Source organism: Cydia fagiglandana, chromosome 9 (genome assembly GCF_963556715.1).
Source record: "Cydia fagiglandana chromosome 9, ilCydFagi1.1, whole genome shotgun sequence".
Classification (NCBI taxonomy): domain Eukaryota; kingdom Metazoa; phylum Arthropoda; class Insecta; order Lepidoptera; family Tortricidae; genus Cydia; species Cydia fagiglandana.
Genome location: NC_085940.1, coordinates 10639147 through 10659930, shown reverse-complemented (window position 1 = coordinate 10659930; position 20784 = coordinate 10639147). Strand labels below are relative to the sequence as shown.

At 38.3% G+C, this 20784-nt stretch overlaps 1 protein-coding gene across 3 annotated transcripts; it reads left to right on the top strand.

Moving 5' to 3' along the window:
* Positions 1-979: 979 nt before the first annotated feature.
* Positions 980-17558, top strand: LOC134667350 (mitochondrial uncoupling protein 4). Of its 3 annotated transcripts, none has more exons than XM_063524714.1 (7): positions 980-1261; positions 7470-7599; positions 8291-8370; positions 8670-8865; positions 11371-11547; positions 12002-12224; positions 14074-17558. In XM_063524714.1, exons 2-7 carry the CDS (start codon positions 7497-7499, stop codon positions 14246-14248), a joined length of 954 nt encoding a protein of 317 aa, XP_063380784.1. In that variant the 5' UTR covers positions 980-1261; positions 7470-7496; the 3' UTR covers positions 14249-17558. The 3 variants fall into 3 exon arrangements, with proteins under 3 accessions (XP_063380784.1, XP_063380783.1, XP_063380785.1); XM_063524713.1 differs by having other exon boundaries at positions 981-1257; XM_063524715.1 differs by lacking the exon at positions 980-1261 and adding an exon at positions 5244-5346.
* Positions 17559-20784: the final 3226 nt, after the last annotated feature.

Here is a 20784-nt window from a genome sequence, read left to right as displayed (position 1 = left end):
TTGCAGGTAGCAGATATGTAGTAAGGATTAAGGCAAATTTTTCTTAACCGGAACAACGCGCGCACTGGCGATTGTACTAAGTATTAAAAGTCCAGTCGAAGCAAAACTCCCAACTACATTCACCTGTAAAACACCAGCAGTTACACTATTCATCCATAGAAAATTAAGGCAGGTAATAATTTTGTCCTTATTGTCCTTCGGAGTTCGCAACCGTCTTTTAATACAAAATTATCATAAGTTTAGAATGCAAATCAAATTCAATATGTTATTTAATAATTATAGAGTTGTAGGCTGCTCGTAAACGAAATTCGTGTCAAAATAAATATCGATTCTAAATATCCGAAAATCGTTAACCTAGCTGTCTATCCGACAACATAATAAGTTCTGTGGCCATAACCTTGACACTTGACAGGTCTATGCAATTATACAGGGTGACTTGAAAGGTTTGACCAATAACCAAAAGTAGTAGGGTTCTATTTGCTATAATTTTTTCATAATAAATAAGTATGACCTTCGTATTCTCGCGCCGGATGTACGTAATGAAATGACAACTCACTTATTTAAACCACTATTAAATTAGTTTACATTCACTAGCCCATATTTAGTAAAGCTAATGCGGGGGTTTATGAAAAAAGTATATAAAATTACGAATATGATTTAGTGGGTACTTTTAATAAATTCCCTATTGTATTCGCTGATATTGAATGTGTCAACTTTTAAGTTCTACTTATATTAAACTTGTAAGGTATTTTAAAAATATATTGCCCGCGTCGCGATCGATCGCGACACAGATGTTCATCTAATTTGCAATTGTTATCATTGGAAGCAACCACTAAACTAACTCAATGAAAAGGTTTCACGATGCTTTCTTGAATGAAATGACGTCACAACGCTACGTACGGTTACAGCTATTGTATTATGTAGGATTATAGTATAGATGATTGGGTTCTTTCTGGCGTCAGATATTCTGCTGTTGAAAATGAAATCACGAATTAGTCACAAGTCGGTAGCGATGTGAGCCGGACGCCACGCTCTTTACTTGCCTTCGCGCTCTTTCGCGCCGCGGCCGGTTCCCAGCGGATTTAGGCCAAGTGTTTCTCTTTCCTTCCTGGCCACAAACGTAACTCTATCCTTTTCTCCTAGTGCTACTTTCATTGATGTAATCAGTTCAATGTTTACACTTAGATATCAGGTGATGAAAATTCACTGTGTTTTGAATGCTGATAAAGGATTTCTCAGCTGGTTGCCGAGCTTTATGTAGGTATAACTTCTAGTATCGATTAGGAAATTACAGGGTTTTGTGGCGAATGAGTATATTTTCGTTGCGTTGCTGTCATTGGCCACAAGCTGAGTTATGTTTTAAGTAGGTACGTTGGCTGTCGTATCAATAACACAAAAAATACGTCCGTTGTTATTGGTTCCGTAAATGTTGTGTAACATATTTTTTATGTAATGTTATCGGATCTCATTTACCTAGCTGTAGCAGAATAATGATTTAATAAGCATGTCTTTTGATAGTTCTGAAAGATATATGTTTCTTTTATGTCAACTGAATAAAAAAAATGCCTACCTCCTAGTTCCACAGCAGTTACATAACTTAAATAGGTCTATCTATTGGGCTATTGGCTAAACTAGTTGATCGATTAAGGAAAACCTCGTTTGACTACTTCAAGTAAGTACATTACAAGTATTTACCCTTTTCATTGGAAACTAGTGCAGTTATAACATATTTCTATTATACTAAACTTCAACATACCTAGTCCTAAGAGAGTTTACCTCAATTCACTCTTCATTACAGTTAAATAGATAGACGTACGTCACACGTGTCCAATTTCTTTGCCCAATGTGTATTTTGTCTCACATTTTGCTTAATGAGAGAGTGAGACGCAATGCCATTGGACCAAGAGATTGGACAGATGGAATACCACCCTGGGGCATTGGCATTGGCAATCACACAATGGCGAAGGTCAAGTGTCAACATAACATGCTAGATATGTAGATAATAGTCATGACATTGATCTTATTATATTCATGCCATAGATATCATCGTTCTTGGACTTCTTGCCATAACATAAATTAGGGCCAGAGCTTGGTTTATTTCTGCAGAAAATGCAAGGATTTGTCAAACAAATAATTCTAGAGCTAGAGCTAGAGTTAGACCAAAAAAAGTCTGCAGCGAGTTTGATAGCCCACGCAGTGCAAGAGTGTTATATTTACACGTCATGTTTTCATAGAAGTTGACTTTTTAAATGACACTTGCACTGCGTGGGCTATCAAAATCGCTTTTCTCGGTCTAACTCTAGATATGCTCTTAAACTTAACCTTTTTGAATACCTATCTAATTTGAAAAGATTTTCGACTTTTTAATCTTTGTAATAAAGGAATCTTCTGTCTACGTAAGAAAAGAAGAAATCCCTGGAATTCCCAGTAAACAACACATGTGTGTCTTTGCATATCAACCAAAAATGGCAAAGCTCCAAGTCTGTTACTGGATGGCCTTTATGCATACACTGCTCTGAAATGCACACTCATTTCTTAGTGCCAAAGTCAATAGCGAGCTAGAGAAAAATCTGCTTATTTCAGACTACATTACTTACACCTAATAGGTATTTCTCGTCGGATTAAAATGTCTCGGAGTGCAAAATATGGGTTGACTGTAGCTGTAGCAGTTGCTAGGTATTTATAGCGATTTTGATGGCCCAGTATGTGCAAGTGTTAAGTAAACGTCACAATTTCATAGAAGTATGACGTTTAAAATATCACTTGCATTAGTTGCATTGCACAGCCTGTGCTATCAAAATCGCTGCCTACTTAGCTTGGTCTGACTCTATAGTCTGTAGAAATCAGATTTGGAGTGGTGTTGATAGAAAAATAGGTCGATGAGTTCTATGGCACAATTACTAGGCTTTCTTTACAATTACTTTCTTTTTAATTAGTTTTGCCAATATAGCTGTATAAAATTAGTTTTACGCTTACGCATCATTTAAACGTTGCGAATTAAGTACCTACATGGAAAACATGTAAAAAATGTTTTTTTTTCTGACATGAAGGTTTATGTTTTCTATGGAAATAGGTTAGTGTTGCATTCTTAAACCAATTTTCATTTTTGAACCCTTGGTAGCGTTTATTATGGAATGACCCAATAATTAAAATTGTGCAATGCCAAGTTGAAAGTAAAACATAATTCGAAGTACTTACATTGTTCTTAGCGTGATGTATTTGTATAGCACTCCGCTGTTGTACATTACCAATATTGATAAAAAATTATACTAAATTAAATAATTAACCGGTAGATAAAATTGTATACATTTTTAGTGCCTATAGTCACCCTGTATGTTCGAGCATTATCTGCATTTTTTTTATGGGCGGCGATCGGTCGATCGTAATTTTAAATATGAAGGATATTAAGTTATCAAAGTGGACAAACGGGAATCGGACTCGCGCTCAGAGGGTTCCATACCATCATAATCATGTTTAGCGGCAATATGTATATCAATAAAAATAAGTAGGTACTTACGTGACAAATTCAGTTTGTATTTTTTTTTCAGTTTTTATTTTAGTTTTTATATTTCATTATCTTTAGACAAATTCATATCGCAACCTACTACCGTCTATAAATGACTAGGCGTATCATCCACTTTGAAACTATGTTGTACTCGTAGGTATTAAATAATTGTTATTCAAAGAAGTGTTATCGACCTAAATATATCGTTCGTAGTTAGGTATGTAGAGAAACAATATCGTTCTAATCAGATAACATACATACAAAACAAAGTTTGTTGACATTCAGTATACAATATTATTAGATAACCGAGCGTACGAAAGTCTTACCTACATAATATTGAACTTTGGGACGTTGGGACACATCGTTCAGGTACGGGATTTTCGCGTACCTATATTTTTAAGTTATCCTTTTATTTACAAAAGTTTGTAACCCAAGAACTTCAAAGTTCAGTTACATTTTTTATGAATGTGACAAGAGCATAATAGTGGCAATCTGAGTCTTTTTCAAGTTTTAACATGAGCAGTATAATATACTTACCTACCTAGCGATTGGGGTTTACGGATTTATCCCTAAATATCCTCTGGTTTTCTGGTTTTGATATGCAGAGACCGGATCTGAGGGCCTACCACGAACCACGTTCGACGTGTTGCCTTTCTGTCACACTTACCTACAAATTTACAAGTGCGACAGAGAGCCAACACATCGAATGGTCCGCGGTAGACCCTCTGAGTGGTAGCATGGTGCACACTGCATGGGTCGTTCATTAAGCTCAATTTAACCCCTGCACGGTCCACAGTCCAAGCAAACAGTTAGTGTAAAGGACTTCCTTATTAACACAATGAGTAAGCGTGTCATGTATAGTTGGGTAAATGAAAAATTAGGGTAATTCAGCTATATTACAAATATTACAATGCGTGCTGAAATGTTTACTTTTGATATTTATTGAAGTAGGTATACTAAGCTAGGTTTCCCATAATGTGTTTGCCGTTTTGTGCCATAATGTCTTTGTTTAAGTAGTACCTAATATGACCTATGATCCTATGAAATAAAACTATTGAAACGGATTATATCGCGTATATTGAATTCATCCCGACGTTTCTAACTATCGCGGTAACCGAAGACAATATTAGTAGTATTAGTACCTATTGAGTTAACTGGTTGAAAGTTTTTAGAAGTCTTAAAATTAACGGCACTTTAGTATTATTAAAAGCCTAAAGCGCGAGTGAAGCGTCTCTTTTTCAGTTTCTAAAAAAATGCTTTCTCAAGTCAATCCGGATTTTTTCAGGTTACATCTCTCAACTAATTCTCGTACGTAACACTTTGTAAGTAGGTTCGATAGATAATTATCTGTATTTTTTAGGGTTCCGTACCCAAAGGGTAAAACGGGACCCTATTACTAAGACTTCGCTGTCCGTCCGTCCGTCCGTCCGTCTGTCTGTCACCAGGCACAGTTTTGACCGTTTTCTTTTTGCATTTTTTCCGTTTTTTTTTGCTTTATGGTACGGAACCCTTCGTGCGCGAGTCCGACTCGCACTTGCCCGGTTTTTTTTATTTGTAGATTACCGAGGTCTACACTTCTACAGCTCACAGAGCCACTTTTAGCCACTAGTTTTAAATGAATCACAGTTACGGACTTTACCACAACACCTCGGACTTTGCTCGATCTAGAACGCACTCAATTACTACTACCGATGTCACACAATATACTGTGTATAATATTATGTATAAAAGCGTGACACACAGAATTAGCGTGTTACTGGTGTTAAGCACTCCGCTATCAGTAGCGTCGTCGCTATCGCAACGAGTGGTGAATTGGTGATCTCAATCTCTCGTCGACCAAGGTACATATTTTGTATATATTTTTACATATAAGTAGGTATTCAAAGAATATAATAATATAAGATTAAAATAACAATTAAAAATTACAACTACAAATTACAAGTAAAAACTAAAACTAAAAATTTACCCGCTCCCTGTCGTCCCCGGTGCGAAGGTGCCCATGATGCACGCAGCATTTCCACGCTGGATTACGCAAGCATTTTCCAATTTTTGAAATAACGGCTTGTAAGTAAACGCGCGTTATCAAAATGGGCTGTACCTAAGATAAAGGATATTGAGCAATTAAGCGGATTATTTTGTTTATATATATCATCAATATCATATCAATTAAGTATTGATTAAGTGTTATTGTGTAAATTTTAGAAACATTCGTTTGTTGCTAAAGTAGTAGAGTACATACATACAGGGTCGTCTTAAACTATGCTGGGGCCCTTGGGCACATACGAATTTGGGGCATTTTTGGAAAGTAAAGAAAGCAAATTAATTAAACTAAAAATTTTCTATTTACTATGATCTTCTATTTATTATGAGTAAGTAATCAAATATACTGTTACCTACTGTCTGTCCTTGGGGGCCCCCTGAGGTTGGGCCCCGTGTGCCCTTATGGTAAAGACGGTACCGCCTAAGTAGGTATATAACTTGGGTAGGTATCTAGGTATCCTTTCATAAAATACCAATTTCGGTCAGCCGTATCTGACAGCGCCGTAACGATGCCAGCATCGGCATTGCCTATCTGGCCATCTCCCAAAATCGTGAAACCGGCCATTCGTGAAGTAGAATTAGAACATTCGTAATCGTGACCAGCCACTTTGTTATCATTTATCCGTATGACTTTTTATTTTCCTTCGTGTGAGAGGCTACCGCGAAAACCGAAATTCGCAAATTGCGGGGATCTTTCTCTTTTACTCCAATGAAGGCGTAATAAGAGTGACAGAGAAAAATGCCCGCAATTTGCGAACTTCGATTTTCGCGGTTATAGCTCGATCTGATCTCTGCCGTCGAAAAGTTTACACAATTGCGAAAGTTCCGCATTGATATATATCGGAAACATCTCATATTTTTATAAGGCCTGAAGTGAAATTGAAATTTTCCTGAAATTTCCTTATACTTTTTTGAAACATTTCCGCAACTTCTATAACCGTTCTCTCTGCTCATCTCATCTCTACGTTATTCGACCTTTACAATTAAATAGGTACTTTAACACATAGTAGGTATACTAACCTAACCTATAGTGCTAAAGTGGTATTGGTATAGATATCTTTATGATTTGATTAGTGGCTCTTGAGGAAACGTCTTATTGTAAAAGAAAACAATAAACTTGTTAGTTTTAGCGTTCCGTAAATTACAGCTAGAAGGCCACTGAAACAACGGATACTTGGAATGGAAGCTGTCATATTTATGAAGTTGCGAGGTCGTTCAGTTTACATAACATGCGGATATCGACCGCCGGTTATTCTTCAATCGAAGGCAAATAGTCGATAAGTAAGTACAAACGTAGCTACTCGTACGTGCCTAGGTCAGTGGTCTGAGGGCCTACCGCGAACCACGTTCGACGTGTTGCCTCTCAACACGTTGAACGTGGTTCGCGGTAGGCCCTCTGGGGTCGTCGTATGTAGGGTCTTAGATTGGGCGTACTCTCTCAAGTTGTTCTCTAAAGTTATCCTTCTAAGCCAAGTAGTGTCGTCTTTCACTTTGTTTAAAAAAGTTAGACCAATTTAGTTCTAGTAATTAGAGCATTGATATCGTAGTCTCATTTGTTAGTACAAATATGATCATTATGTATCACATAATATATGAGGGTCCTCATTGAGGGATGACTTAGGTACCGACTTTGGTGTCATGAAAGGGAAGAAAATCAAAGGGCATAAGCCCGGCAGTCGCATAATAAAATTAATGAAAAAAATAATAATCGTGTAGTGTTGCAGGCAAATGTCGGTCGTGTACTCGTGTATTATAGATTCATTCATCATCCGTTCCATTCGCTACTTTCTAAATCTCAATAAGTACCTTAAAATTGTGTACTATTTATAATAATGTCTATTCAGTTGTGGTAATTAGCAATATTTACCTAATTAATTACTTTACACACTCGGGACTTATTTATTGACTTTAATGTTGTCGGCAGGTATGGGCGACGTGATATCGAGTCGCCATGCCAATTCTACGCAACGCTGATCACCCCGCGTCGCAGGCCACCGACTCGGTGAGCCTGCGCTACGCGGTGGCCGTGCTGGGGGCCTGGGCCGCCGAAGGAGGTACTTACGTCATCAGTCTAACACTCCGTGTATTGTAGCAAGCCATGTTGGGTCTGCGTAACGCTGATCACCCCGCGTCGCAGGCCACCGACTCGGTGAGCCTGCGCTACGCGGTGGCCGTGCTGGGGGCCTGGGCCGCCGAAGGAGGCACGGTACGTCTTCAGTCTAACACTCCGTGTAGGTATTGCATTGTAGCAAGCCATGTCGGTACAAAACGCTGACCGGACTCGGTAAGGCCATCTTCCCCAACGGCACACAAACCTCCTCAAGGTTTTGCCCACGATGGGTCTTGTAATAATAATAACGTACATTAATTTGCTTATTGTTCAATAAATTAAAAAAAGGCATTAAAGGATGAGTCACGTTAGACCGGGCTGTGTCCAAACTGGAGTTTCCGGCGCATCGTTTTCTATGGAAAGCATCACGTGATCGCCTATCATGTCATAGAAAAGTAAGCGCCGGAAGCTCCGGCCCGGACTACCGTGAGTCGTCCTTAAGTTAAGCCCGCACTGCCGTGCCATGCTCGGAACTTGAGGGCACACTTACACGTTACAAATTTACAAGTGCGACAGAGAGTCAACACGTCGAACGTGCTTCGCGGTAGGCCCTCTGAGTTGATTAGTTTTGATTGATATTTAAGAAAATAATTAAAATTAAATATTATAAAAGTGTTGTTAATTGTCTTTGGCAGCTACGTACCCCTTCGACTTGACGAAGACGCGGCTGCAAATTCAGTCCGAAGTCGCAGCCGCTAACAAAGCCGGATATAAGGTATGTACTATAATTATAATTTACAGTAGGTACATAATGGTGCTACTTTACCGCACTATAGTGCGATAATTATTAGTGTGCTTACAATTACGTAACTATTATGCTCAAAAAGTAAACGGCCATATGCACGTACTGTAAAACGTTGTACGTTACATGTGCGAATGTCCTATTATGTACTATTAACCCACATTTATAAGCTATTAAATTCTAATTCACCGCATCGTGGCTTTTTTTGTCTAGTAGTACCTAGCTATTAAGTATCCCAGTGACATCCCATAACAAAACGTTGTATCTTGTAGATCGAGAACCATGGCATGATAAAAACAGCAGTAGGCATCGCGAAACAAGAAGGCATTCTAAAACTATGGAGCGGTCTGATGCCCATGTTCCAACGACACATCATATACTCGGGCAGCCGTCTCATCTTCTATGAAGAATTCAGAAACAGGTTCAAGGATGAAGATGGGAAAACGTCTCTGAAAACCGCGTCTTTGGGTGAGTTCAGATTTTCTATTTAGAGTTTTATTTCTTGAATGTTAAAGCACATATTCGACTGCAAAGTTCTGGAACTGGTTCTCTTTTGTGGAGTTCTGTATTTTTTTCATCATTTAAATGGACTACCTATTTAAATAAAGTCGATAAGTTTTGTCGTTTCGTTGTTGAGCATCAAACAATGAATACCGGAGAACAAGTGAAAGCATTGTGTTCGAAAACAATTGACGTTGGACTGAGAATTAATCAGACTTGCATCACAATAACACAGTTAGGAAAATAAAATACCGTCACTGCATTTATTTAAAGCTATTTCGGGAGCTTAATGGAGGTACTTTTGCTTACCTAATTAATATCAAATAGAATTTACAGAGGCGGATTGTCAAAGTAATTTTTTTTGCCACAGTAAATTTACCGCCATCTTTCGACAACTGATTAAAACTTTTAGAACGCCATTTGACTTTGATCCTTATTCTTTCACAGATATGTGTTAAACTTGTTAAATGTCAAAAAGTGTCGCCATCTAGTCGAGTATAGAGTAAATGGTAAAAAGGTATGGCCATCGCTCGAAAAGTTACCTTTATCTAGACACGCGGCAGCGTGTCAAGCCAAGTTCAAGCAAAGGAACTGGCTAGCCAGCGCCGAGTGTAATATTACACGAACCACTTGGTGCCACTTTTGACCCTTCTATAACTCAAAACATCTTTGACGTAAACACATAAAACTACGTGTGTTTAATTATATCCATAAGGACATCTAGAAGCCCAAATTTCATGAAGCTAGCTCAAACGGTTATAAAGATATGAAGGTCAAAAAGTCGTAAATTTTAAGACTGACTTATGACTTATAGTACCTAAACCTAACCTACTTCCAGATGACCTAGAAGGATGAAATTTGGAATCCAGCTCGGTTATTGTGTGTAAGCGTAGGAAAAAATCTAAAAATAAAAAAGTTAAAAAATAGGGGGGGTCCCCATACAAAAAAATATTTTTTTATTGTAGCGTTGGAACCGTTACAAGCAGATATTTGAAACTACCCCAATATATGTATTATTATATTTGCTATATTAAAATAAAGTTTAGTTAGTCAAAAAATAAGTGGTGTCCCCATACAAAAAACTTGTAATACGCTCTAAACAACCGGCCAACGGTGTGTCGTCGGCGGCGCGCGGCACCACATAATTATACAAAGAACAGAAGTAAATACCATACAGCGGAAACACAAGAAAAAACATTAAATCTCAATACCTGCCTAGTTTTCTTTACAAAAAGTATTGATATCCCACCAAAAACATAAATGTAAAAAAGGAGAGCCAAGTTCAATACAAAAATTATGCTTGGCTGTGGGGCTCGCCGCAAAAAGAATGGAGATCTAAATGAGTGCCACTGCCAAGTTCTATGCAAAATCCAAATATGTATTTATAGGAACAAAATAACATTATAAACAAGTATTAAACTCTATTTCTTTGCTTTATTGGATACCTATAATAATTGCTGTTATTTAAAAAAATGTGTGATCTTAAAGTAGGTTAGATTTGGCTTGGCCAGGTTTTATCAGAATTACAATATATATAAAATGATTGATACAATGAAAACTGGCCAAGTCAAATCTAACCTACTTTAAGATCTCACATTTTTTTAAATAACAGCAATTGTTATAGGTATCCAATAAAGCAAAGAAATAGTGTTTAATACTTGTTTATAATGTTATTTTGTTCCTATAAATACATATTTGGATTTTGCATAGAACTTGGCAGTGGCACTCATTTAGATCTCCATTCTTTTTGCGGCGAGCCCCACAGCCAAGCATAATTTTTGTATTGAACTTGGCTCTCCTTTTTTACATTTATGTTTTTGGTGGGATTTTTAAATAACAGCAATTGTTATAGGTATCCAATAAAGCAAAGAAATAGAGTTTAATACTTGTTTATAATGTTATTTTGTTCCTATAAATACATATTTGGATTTTGCATAGAACTTGGCAGTGGCACTCATTTAGATCTCCATTCTTTTTGCGGCGAGCCCCACAGCCAAGCATAATTTTTGTATTGAACTTGGCTCTCCTTTTTTACATTTATGTTTTTGGTGGGATACATAATTTACCCTATCTGTACCTTTGGCCTAATATGCTTAATGCTTGATGTATGTAGGTGTCTGCATGACAAAATTTACAAACCTGGTATTTTTACGGATGATTTACAAATAGACTTAGCTAGGTATAGTTAGGTAGATAGTTTTATTCGCTGAAAACCACACGATGAACCTGAAGATTGATAAACTCATTGCTTTATTACGTCCTGTTTGTTTAAAGGCACACGCCGGTGTGCACAGCACCGGCTGCGTGTGCGTGACGTGCACGTGCGCGTGTGTCGTTGTATATACAGATCCTTGTGAGAGACGGCATACTGCTTGCGTGACGTGTGCATGTGCGGCTCCAACATAAAATGCACGTCACGCACACGCAAGCTGGTATGCACAGGCCTTAAACGCGTGTGTTGTTGAAGCGAAGGCGGGCTGGCGGCGGGCGCGTTGGCGCAGCTTGTGGCGTCGCCCACGGACCTGGTGAAGGTGCAGATGCAAGCCGAGGGTCGGAGGGTTCTGCAGGGCAAGCCACCGAGGTACACTGGTTGCTGGCAGACGTACAAGCTACTCTATAGGGAGAGCGGGATTTTGGGCTTCTGGAGAGGTAATCTATTATGCCCAACATACAAGATGAAATTTAATCGGTGGTCAGGAAGGAATTTTTCTAATTCAGTCATCGATGGCGATCACATTTGAATATGAGCCCAACCCTAATATCGCGAAAGAAAAATTTACTCTCAAAAAATATCAACATCGGACCAGCCGAAATTATTTTTTGGGATTTCGGGGTTGATCCCTCGCCGTCGATGACTCAATTTGAAAAATTGGTTCCTGATCACCGATTAAATTTAAATAATTACATATAAATTATATAGTAACCAATTTAATAATATAAAAAGCCACAGTAACTCTGTCTGTTGCCTCTTGAACCGACTTAGACATTGGCATATCGGTAGATTAGTTTCCCAGGAAAGGACATTGGATAATTTTATCCTCGAAATCCTACTTCAAGAGGGTTCTTTAAGTACCCTATATCCCTAATATGTTTATATGTCCAGGAGCCGTCCCAAACGTGCAAAGGGCAGCGCTAGTGAACATGGGCGACTTGGCAGCCTATGACTACAGCAAACAATTCCTGATGCGGGAATTCGGCATGGCAGACAACGCGCTGGTGCACGCCGGGGCGGCGTTCGCGGCCGGTTTCGTGGCTGCCGTTGTGGGCACTCCGGCAGACGTGATGAAGACCCGTCTGATGAATCAGCCCGTCGGTCCGGATGGGAGGTAAGAACATACTGGACTGGACTATAGACCGACCGCTTGAATGAGTGCTCGGCGGCAGGCGTACGGCGCCCGCACCTTCCCCGCCACCCTTATTAGTCGTCCCTCTCCGTCGCCCCCGTACCGTGCCGACTAATTTTAAGCGGTCGGTCTATAGATCAAGGATCTTCAAACTTTTTGGTAACGGCAAAAGGCTTTCAGCCTTTTCGCTTCCTTTTTGCGGGTCGGATTGTATTCCTGATGTTTCTAGAGTCCGGGCGTAATAGTTAGTTCGAATATCTTTTGGTGCATTGATCGGTAGCTTACGTCACATAAAGCTTCAGCCATGGGCGTACGCAAAATTTTTTAAGGGATGGGGCAGCAGTAGGGGAGGTGGTTACGTTGTAACAGGGTACGGTTGATACAGAAATTCTTAGCTTATGGTCAGAGACCCGGGTGGGGCAACTGCCCCACCTTGCCCCACCCTGGGTATGCCTATGGCTTCAGCTGTCCACTGCCCCGAGTCTGTACCCCGTATAGCCTATAGTTGACCGTATAGCTTTAACCGTAAGTGAGGCAGTGAGCCAAGTTTTACTTTGCTGTGCAAATTAGACTCACTCAACACGTAGGTATCGTGTGAGTCCCCATCCTACTCTAATCTAACTAACTTCGTTAACCTCATATAATCCTAAACCTCTTAGAATATGATACATAGATACATAATAGAATAATATCACTAATTAACTGACCTACTTATACGTGAAAACAAAAGTGAAGTGACCAAAAACTAAATCCAACATGATTTACACTGAAGTGGGTATTAGTTCAAACTATACTTCAATCTACTTCAATTTCAAAAGTTATTATCTCTATAAAACTTGTAAACATGGTAAAAGCATATCCCATACAATATGCAACAAATATCATTACTAAAAAGCGACAAGAAAAGCACTGGTACCTAGTTAGGTAATAGGTACTGGAGCGCGTTCTGAGTTTATTAATTCCCTGACAACTTAAACGGCTTCGTCCAATAGATTTGATTAAATGGGTTTCTTTAATTAAGTTACGAGCTCCCTTGGGGCAGAGCTTTATATAGGTACGTAACTAAATAGAAACTTTCAACAAGGAGAGTAGGTACCTACACTAATTGGTTCACTTATTACCGTCCAATTATCAATATCAACACAAGTACCTACCTATCCTAGACAGTAAATTTTCCCAAACATATCATTGCTGTCAACTCATTCGTTTACTATAAATAAATAAGCGCATTGACTCCGTAAATGCACATTATACATTGCAATAAGATAACGACTCAAAGAGTCGAATCGGCCGAGGTCGGCCGAACGCGGTCAAAGTCGAACCGCGGTCGGACAAGCAATGTCGTATGACCCGCTTTTTCCATACATACACATTTAGCTTGGACTATAGGTATCTACGTAAAAATCAATACTTAGCAGTGACTTATACCAAAACAAAGTTTTATCTATTTGACTAGGAGGCCTCTACAGGTTTGATGGGCGATCTTGAAGTCTTGAAGCCCTGCAATTTAGAATTTTTAGAACATAATATATGACTGAATTAAAATCGTTCCTATACGAGAGATTACCTACAATTTATGATTTTTTTTATTTGCTGCCCATTTCAGTAGGTAGCACTTTTTTAACACTGACCTAGCTAATCATGCCTTAGGAACGCATTTAACCTTTTAACCCTTTTCTTGGCAACGTTTCTTACAAGATAATCAGTAATCGGCAATTTTACACCCACTCCTCTTTTTGTTTTTTTTTTTATTGCTCTATCAGGCATAAGCGAGGCTTTTAATTATATTAATGATATGATAATCTAATCCACTGTGTTGTATCTATTCCAGGGGCGTCCTGTACCGTGGCATGATCGATTGCCTCCAGCAATCAGTGAAGAACGAAGGCATTTTGTCCTTGTACAAGGGTTTCTTGCCTCTCTGGATGCGATTAGGCCCGTGGGCACTGATCAACTGGATGGCTTTTGAAAACATCATGCTTGCCTTAGGGGGAAAGACATTTTAGAAAACAGAACAACAGTTGCATAAGTCAATAAAAATAAGCAAGACAATGATTTAGGTAACGTGAAGTCAGTTTTAAAAGCTGGCTAGAAGTTTGGGCAGAGAACCATAGTGACTGATACCTAAGTAAGCGCCACTTGCACCATCCCACTAACCCGGGGTTAACCGGTTAAACCGAAAACCCAGTGTAACCATGGTAACTCCAGATTGATGGGCCAGGGCCAGTGGGATGATGCAAGTGGCACTAAGTCTAACTAAACCTGAAGGCAGGTCTATAATGTAAAAAGCTAGCTACTACTACTCTTGACATTTCATCAAGTGTAGATGCCAACCCAAACTATTTTGATTGCGTAGCACAATTTATATTTTGTTTATTTATTTTACTTGTTATTGTTTTATTAATTGATATAGGTATTTTAATGTGGAATCATAGACCAACTACGTTTAAGTGATATTGCGGGGCCTCTATCCTATCGATGTTTTTTTACGTTTGTTTTGGTTATGTCTTTAAGTCTTTGCGACCAACCAAGATTTTATTCGTAAGATAGGTATTGTGCTTAAAGGTTTTACCTACATATTTCAATGAAAACATCAAAAAGACGCAATAAAATATCCCTAGGATTAAGCGCAAGGCGTGAACTTAGTAGAGATAAGTAATACATAGTACTTAAGTAGAACCATGTAACGATGAGAGTTTGAAACACTTTATAAAGCGATTTAGACCATTAGGTGCTATCTTTTTTAACCGACTTCCAAATCTCAAAGAAGGAGGTTATCAATTCGGTTGTATGTTTTTTTATATTTTATTTTTTATTTTTTTTATGTTTGTTACTCCATATCTCCGTCATTACTAGATCGATTTTGAAAATTCTTTTTTTGATTGAATGTATATGCATACAGATTGGTCCCGTTTTTGTCAAAACCCAGTTCTGATGATGGGATCCATGAGGAATCGAGGGAACTCCTCGAATCTTAAAGGCATACATATAGTGATTATTGGGTTTTTATCAACAAATCAAGCATATACACCCAAAAACGTGACATTTGATGAAGTGGAACTGCTGATGATGATCAGAACGGAACTCTTTAACGACGCATAGTTCACGGTTGGCGATTTGTCCTCTTCGTTATGTTTGTTAAGCAAGTTAAGTTTTTAAGCCACATTTTTGTCAAGCTCGAGTTCTGATGATGGGATCCATGAGGAATCAAGGGAACTCCTCAAATCTTAAAGGCATGCGTATAGAGATTTTTGTATTTACATCAGAAAATCAAGCATTTTCATTAAAAACTGTTGCATTTGATGAAGTGGAACTGCTGATGATGATCAGAACAGAACTCTTCAACGACGCATAGTTCACGGTTGGCGATTTGTCCTCGTCGTTATGTTTGTTAAGCAAGTTAAGTTTTTAAGCCACATTTTTGTCAAGCTCGAGTTCTGATGATGGGATCCATGAGGAATCAAGGGAACTCCTCAAATCTTAAAGGCATGCGTATAGAGATTTTTGTATTTACATCGGAAAATAAAGCATTTACATTAAAAACTGTCGCATTTGATGAAGTGGAACTGCTGATGATGACCACAACAGAACTCTTCAATGACGCATGGTACACGTTTGGTGATTTCGAATTTCGATTTTGACTTGGACTGGGACCCGGACTCGGACTCATACCCGGATCCGGTTCGGACCCGGATCCGGTTCCGACCCGAACCTGGACTCGGATCCGGATTCGGACCCGGACTCGGAACCGGACTCGGATCCGGACTCGGACCCGGTCTCGGACCCGGACACACCCGGACTCGGACCCGGACCTTGACCCAGAAAACCACTATGATACCTTAACTAAATAAACAACTATGATTACCTACCATAAAATAAATGTAGGTATAAAGTACGATGATGCCAATCTTACTGGCCCCTCCCGCTTAAACCCCCGTACACCGCACGGCATGCGCCATTAAGTGGGTTAGGTTAGGTTTGAACTGCGATCCTCACAGAACCGAACAAGGATTAGGTTAGGTTAGAACTGCGAGCCTTACAGAAACGAAATGCTACTTGATGAAAAGTGGGTTTGATTAGGTTCGAACTGCGATCCGCACAGAACCGAACTGCTATCTGAGGAGTGGGTTAGGTTAGGCTAGAACTACGACCCTCAAGGCTCCTCTTCACGATGAGCCAACGCCGGCCACTCCAAGGGACGCATTTATGCGTTAGAGGGAGCAAGTGATATTGCTATCTCATTCTACCGCATGGCTGCGTCCCTTGGAGTGGCCGGCGTTGGCCCATCCTGTAGAGGAGCCATTATACAGAAGCGAAATGCTAGTAGAAAAGTGGGTGGTTTTACCTCCTTTTCTACATAGTGTACCATCTACAATAATCTTTCATCGGCCCCCATGGAAGTCGGTTTTTTTTTCTTAAAAATTATGTTATATTTGATTTTAAGTTAATGTGTATATACATATGTATAGGGATTCATGTTGAATTGAATCTAGTGTAATGAAGGGCAAACATCTGGTAACTGGACCGTCAAATTAAAAATGTTACGGCCAAACGTAATTGTCATAAATATATGTTATTGGAGGTTTTACCCTACTAAGTTAATTTTATACCAAAGTTTTATTTTATATTACATTTGTTCTGTAGGTACTATTACAATACATACTAATTCTTGTTCATAGTGTACATTAGAAACGGCTTTCCCACAACGTATACAGTATGTGTTTAATCCAGGATTCTTGTCCAAGATCAGTTAACAAATATATGTAACAGAAATCAAATTATTTCACTAGATTTAATTGTATACAACCTACATTTGATGCCTCACAACTAAAACATTTATGTTATGACAGTAAAGATCTGCATGATTTCTCGACAATTCAGAACGATATAAAATGTTGTAATTAATATTAAGTTAATTTTATCTCAGTTCTAAAATACATCTCGTAGATTGTGCGAAAAGAGAAGTCGTAGAATGTATAGGTCGTGATATGTATGAGAACATATCACGACCCTTCTCTTTCCGCACGTACAGACTAAGATAATATTTTTCGTACACTGTCTAATGTAACTGCTCAAATGGAAGACGACGTTAACATGTTACAAACACGTGTAAAAAGTACGATATTATGCAAAACTTCTGAAAAACTAAGTCGTATTGTCAGAAGTTTCGAAATCGTACTTATTATCACATTATATTATTATACGCTTACTGTTCATAAATCAATATTATTTTTTGTTTTCCTGTATATTTTATAAGAATGCCGTTTACTAAATGTGATGTTATTTAGGTATAATAAATTATTAAATTGTTGAGAATCATTATTGTTTTTGCCCTTAAAGTAGGTACCTACCTCCTAGTAGGTACGGGAGCGTTTTTTTTAAGTCGAGACTATATGCAAGTGTTACAATTAAAATTGAACTCTTATGCCTTCCAATAAGGTTTACTATCGCGTGTTAGGGCACATCACACACATGTGGGGGGCACATCTGGCGTCTTTCGAGCGTCGGCGTCTGTCGGCGTCGGTCCAGCGCTATGGAAAATGACGTCGCTGCGCAGTTGCGTCGACGCTGCGTCGACGTTGCGTCGACGTCGGCCATAGAATTGTAGACGCCGACGCTCGAAAGACGCCAGATGTGGGGGGGGGACGGGACTTATGAATAATCCTTTTGGTCTTCAGAAAAGCCTGTAAAAGTGCCTAGAACTTAGCGAAAATAATGGGTGCTGGCAGGTAATTTTTAGAAAGCTAGCTGAAATGCATTGAAATAGCGAAGGAGAGTCTACGCATGTCAATCAAAATGGCGATGCTACTATGATAGAACTTGTAGAATAAATGACAAAATTCTTATAAAATTAAAACTGAAAGAAGGCAAGTTCAAGTCACATCCAAGACAGTCTTTTTTTCCAATTTTAATTTATTTCTAAGCTTAATAGCATCGTTCGCTGACGTTTCTGCTTGATATAAAATTAATTTACAATTCTAATTCATTCTGCTTCAGCTAGCTTTCGTCAATTTACCTTTATAAGTATATAAAAGAAAAACACGAATTTACAATATTAAATTTATTAGTAAAAATATTATACATCTTCCACAATATTGGAGAATTATAACTTAATTAATTAAATATTTGATTATCATAGATTATAGCACGTCTGATTTCTTAATTTTCCATCATGCACTTACTACTACAGCGGGAAGCGTCAGCGTCACTAACGCGTCTCAGCGGCGGACGCCGCACAGTTAAATGCTCAAAGGGAACTTTTAAGGCGAATGCCACACTGCCGCTGGCGCGTGAGCGATGAGCGGAAATATGAATGCGATACGTGTTACGCAAAAGCCACCAGTTAAGGAGACGATATCTTTGCTACGTTTTAACTGACGTTAAATACTCACGTGTCCGCTCACCGGCGTCACACCAGCGTGACATTACGCCAGCAAAAATGCGGGGGAAATAAAAAAAAGCGGGACGCTCATGGAGCTCGAATGCCTCATTATAAAAGTCTACCAGGTATACTTCCATAAATATAATTATTTTGGGTATATCTCAACAAAAATAAATATCTACATTGGATCAACGAGCACTCAAAGTTTTATTAATTTCAAAGTCTTGACTAATGTAATGTTTAAACGCTAAGTAAGTACAATGACACCCCCAGTGCCACATTATTCTCCCTGGAAACTAAACGAATCGTATTACTGCAGTAGCCGAGTCATATGTCACTATATTATTTAGATTTTATTTTCATTTATTATTATTAATTCGAATTATTTAGATATTAAATTTTCGTTCACATCCCTATTAAGACTAAGATGGGTAACAAAATTTTAAAATAAACACATCAAAAGCGATAAAAAGCGTAGTGTTACACGATTTGTATATTGATATAAAATCCTCGCTGTACATCCGTCTATCAAAACATTGTCATTTCGTAAAACTAATTCGTGGATAATACAAAATATACGGGCGTTACCATTTGTGCGTAACATAACACAAATTATAGTCTGATCCTAACCTAAGGAGAGCTAAGCTGTTTGAGGACGCTACAATTTTATATCCTACTTGACTATGGTACCAGATTATATAATTTTTGTATAGGCGTGATAAACATAAGATCGAAACATGTAAAAAGAACTTAAACTCTATTCCTTAACATGTAAATGGTAAATATTTAAAATGAGCAATATACTAATAAAAAGGATAAATAATGGTCGTAAACGTATTTTAAAACCAAATCATTATAATCATATTGTGGGGGAATTCAGTAATTACCGAGTTGATCCCTATTACCTTTACACTAAACACAGGCATTTAAAACACTACAAATAACATTCTGGCACGTATTTGAGGACAAAAAACAGGTATTCATCCTTCGCGTTGTCACAATAATTAAGATATGGAAAGTAATCAATAAATTCGTCACACAGAACACTACACAGATAAAAAACACGACATGAAACGAAGTTTTGTACTCCCGATGACAATTCGTACTACAATAATAGTATTGCAAAACAAGGCAGTTGCGAACTCTATCGAGTTCCATGGACATAATTACGGCGTTACGTTAACAATTAATACGACAATTAATCATGTGTATGTGTATATAAAACCACTTATTGACCGACTGTTGGACTTGAAGCACCATGTTGAACATTACATAAACCAAAGGCTACGGACCTCGACGCTACGACACTCACTCCTTGCCTTTATTCTTAGTATGGATCACTAGAACAATACGTTACGAGCTATGAGATGACACCACTTGCACTGAGAATATAATTATATCCCAGTGAGAATCTATCCTTACATATCCAATAGTCACTTTTGCATATGGCAAGGTCACACAATAAATATCACTCCATTCGGTTATTTGATTATATAACCTTAAAGACGTCACGTTAAATGTGATAGGGACAAAATAGTCTTCTTTGTGTATTAATCAGTTTAGTAGCTTAGGGTATCAGACTAGTTTACGAGTTCAAACTACTCCAAACTGATAGAAGTGACACGTTGTATGAAACTAGATGGTATATTAGATTTTTATTTAACATATGTCGTACTAGAATTAGGTTTAATTGATGAGCCAAATTCGAAGGCATATAATCGACCATTTGTTAATACTTAAGGTGAGATACGTCATATATTTAGTTATGAAAAGTGGGGTTTGCAATCCCCTTACAATAAAATTGTATGAATGATACATATTTGAGTCTGACCTGGCGGAGACCACACACGCCGAAACAATTCCGGATTATTACATTCGCTGTAATCTAACGAAGTACATACTTTATAAAATCCAATATACGTTGTGGTCTTTGTCATGTTTTTACAATAAAGCCTTCAAAAATGGCCTAGTCACAGTGTTATTTCCTAGTGTTAGTAAGCACTTAAGCAGTGCTGAATTAAGGGCAGTTGCTAACGTAAAGGAACGTAGCACTACACCGACTATTATCTACCAAGATTGGTGCTGCATGTATGTAATTTGCCCTGAAGTTATTCAAGACTGCTTTAACATTATCATTCTTATACACGGACGTTCTATCAG

Bases quoted from the DNA above. Each gene is read 5' to 3' on its own strand.
- LOC134667350 (XM_063524714.1), top strand. From the start codon at position 7,497: ATGCCAATTCTACGCAACGCTGATCACCCCGCGTCGCAGGCCACCGAC. The intron at 11,548-12,001 runs GTAATCTATTAT...TTATATGTCCAG, and splicing joins GATTTTGGGCTTCTGGAGAG to GAGCCGTCCCAAACGTGCAA. The intron at 12,225-14,073 runs GTAAGAACATAC...TATCTATTCCAG, and splicing joins CCCGTCGGTCCGGATGGGAG to GGGCGTCCTGTACCGTGGCA.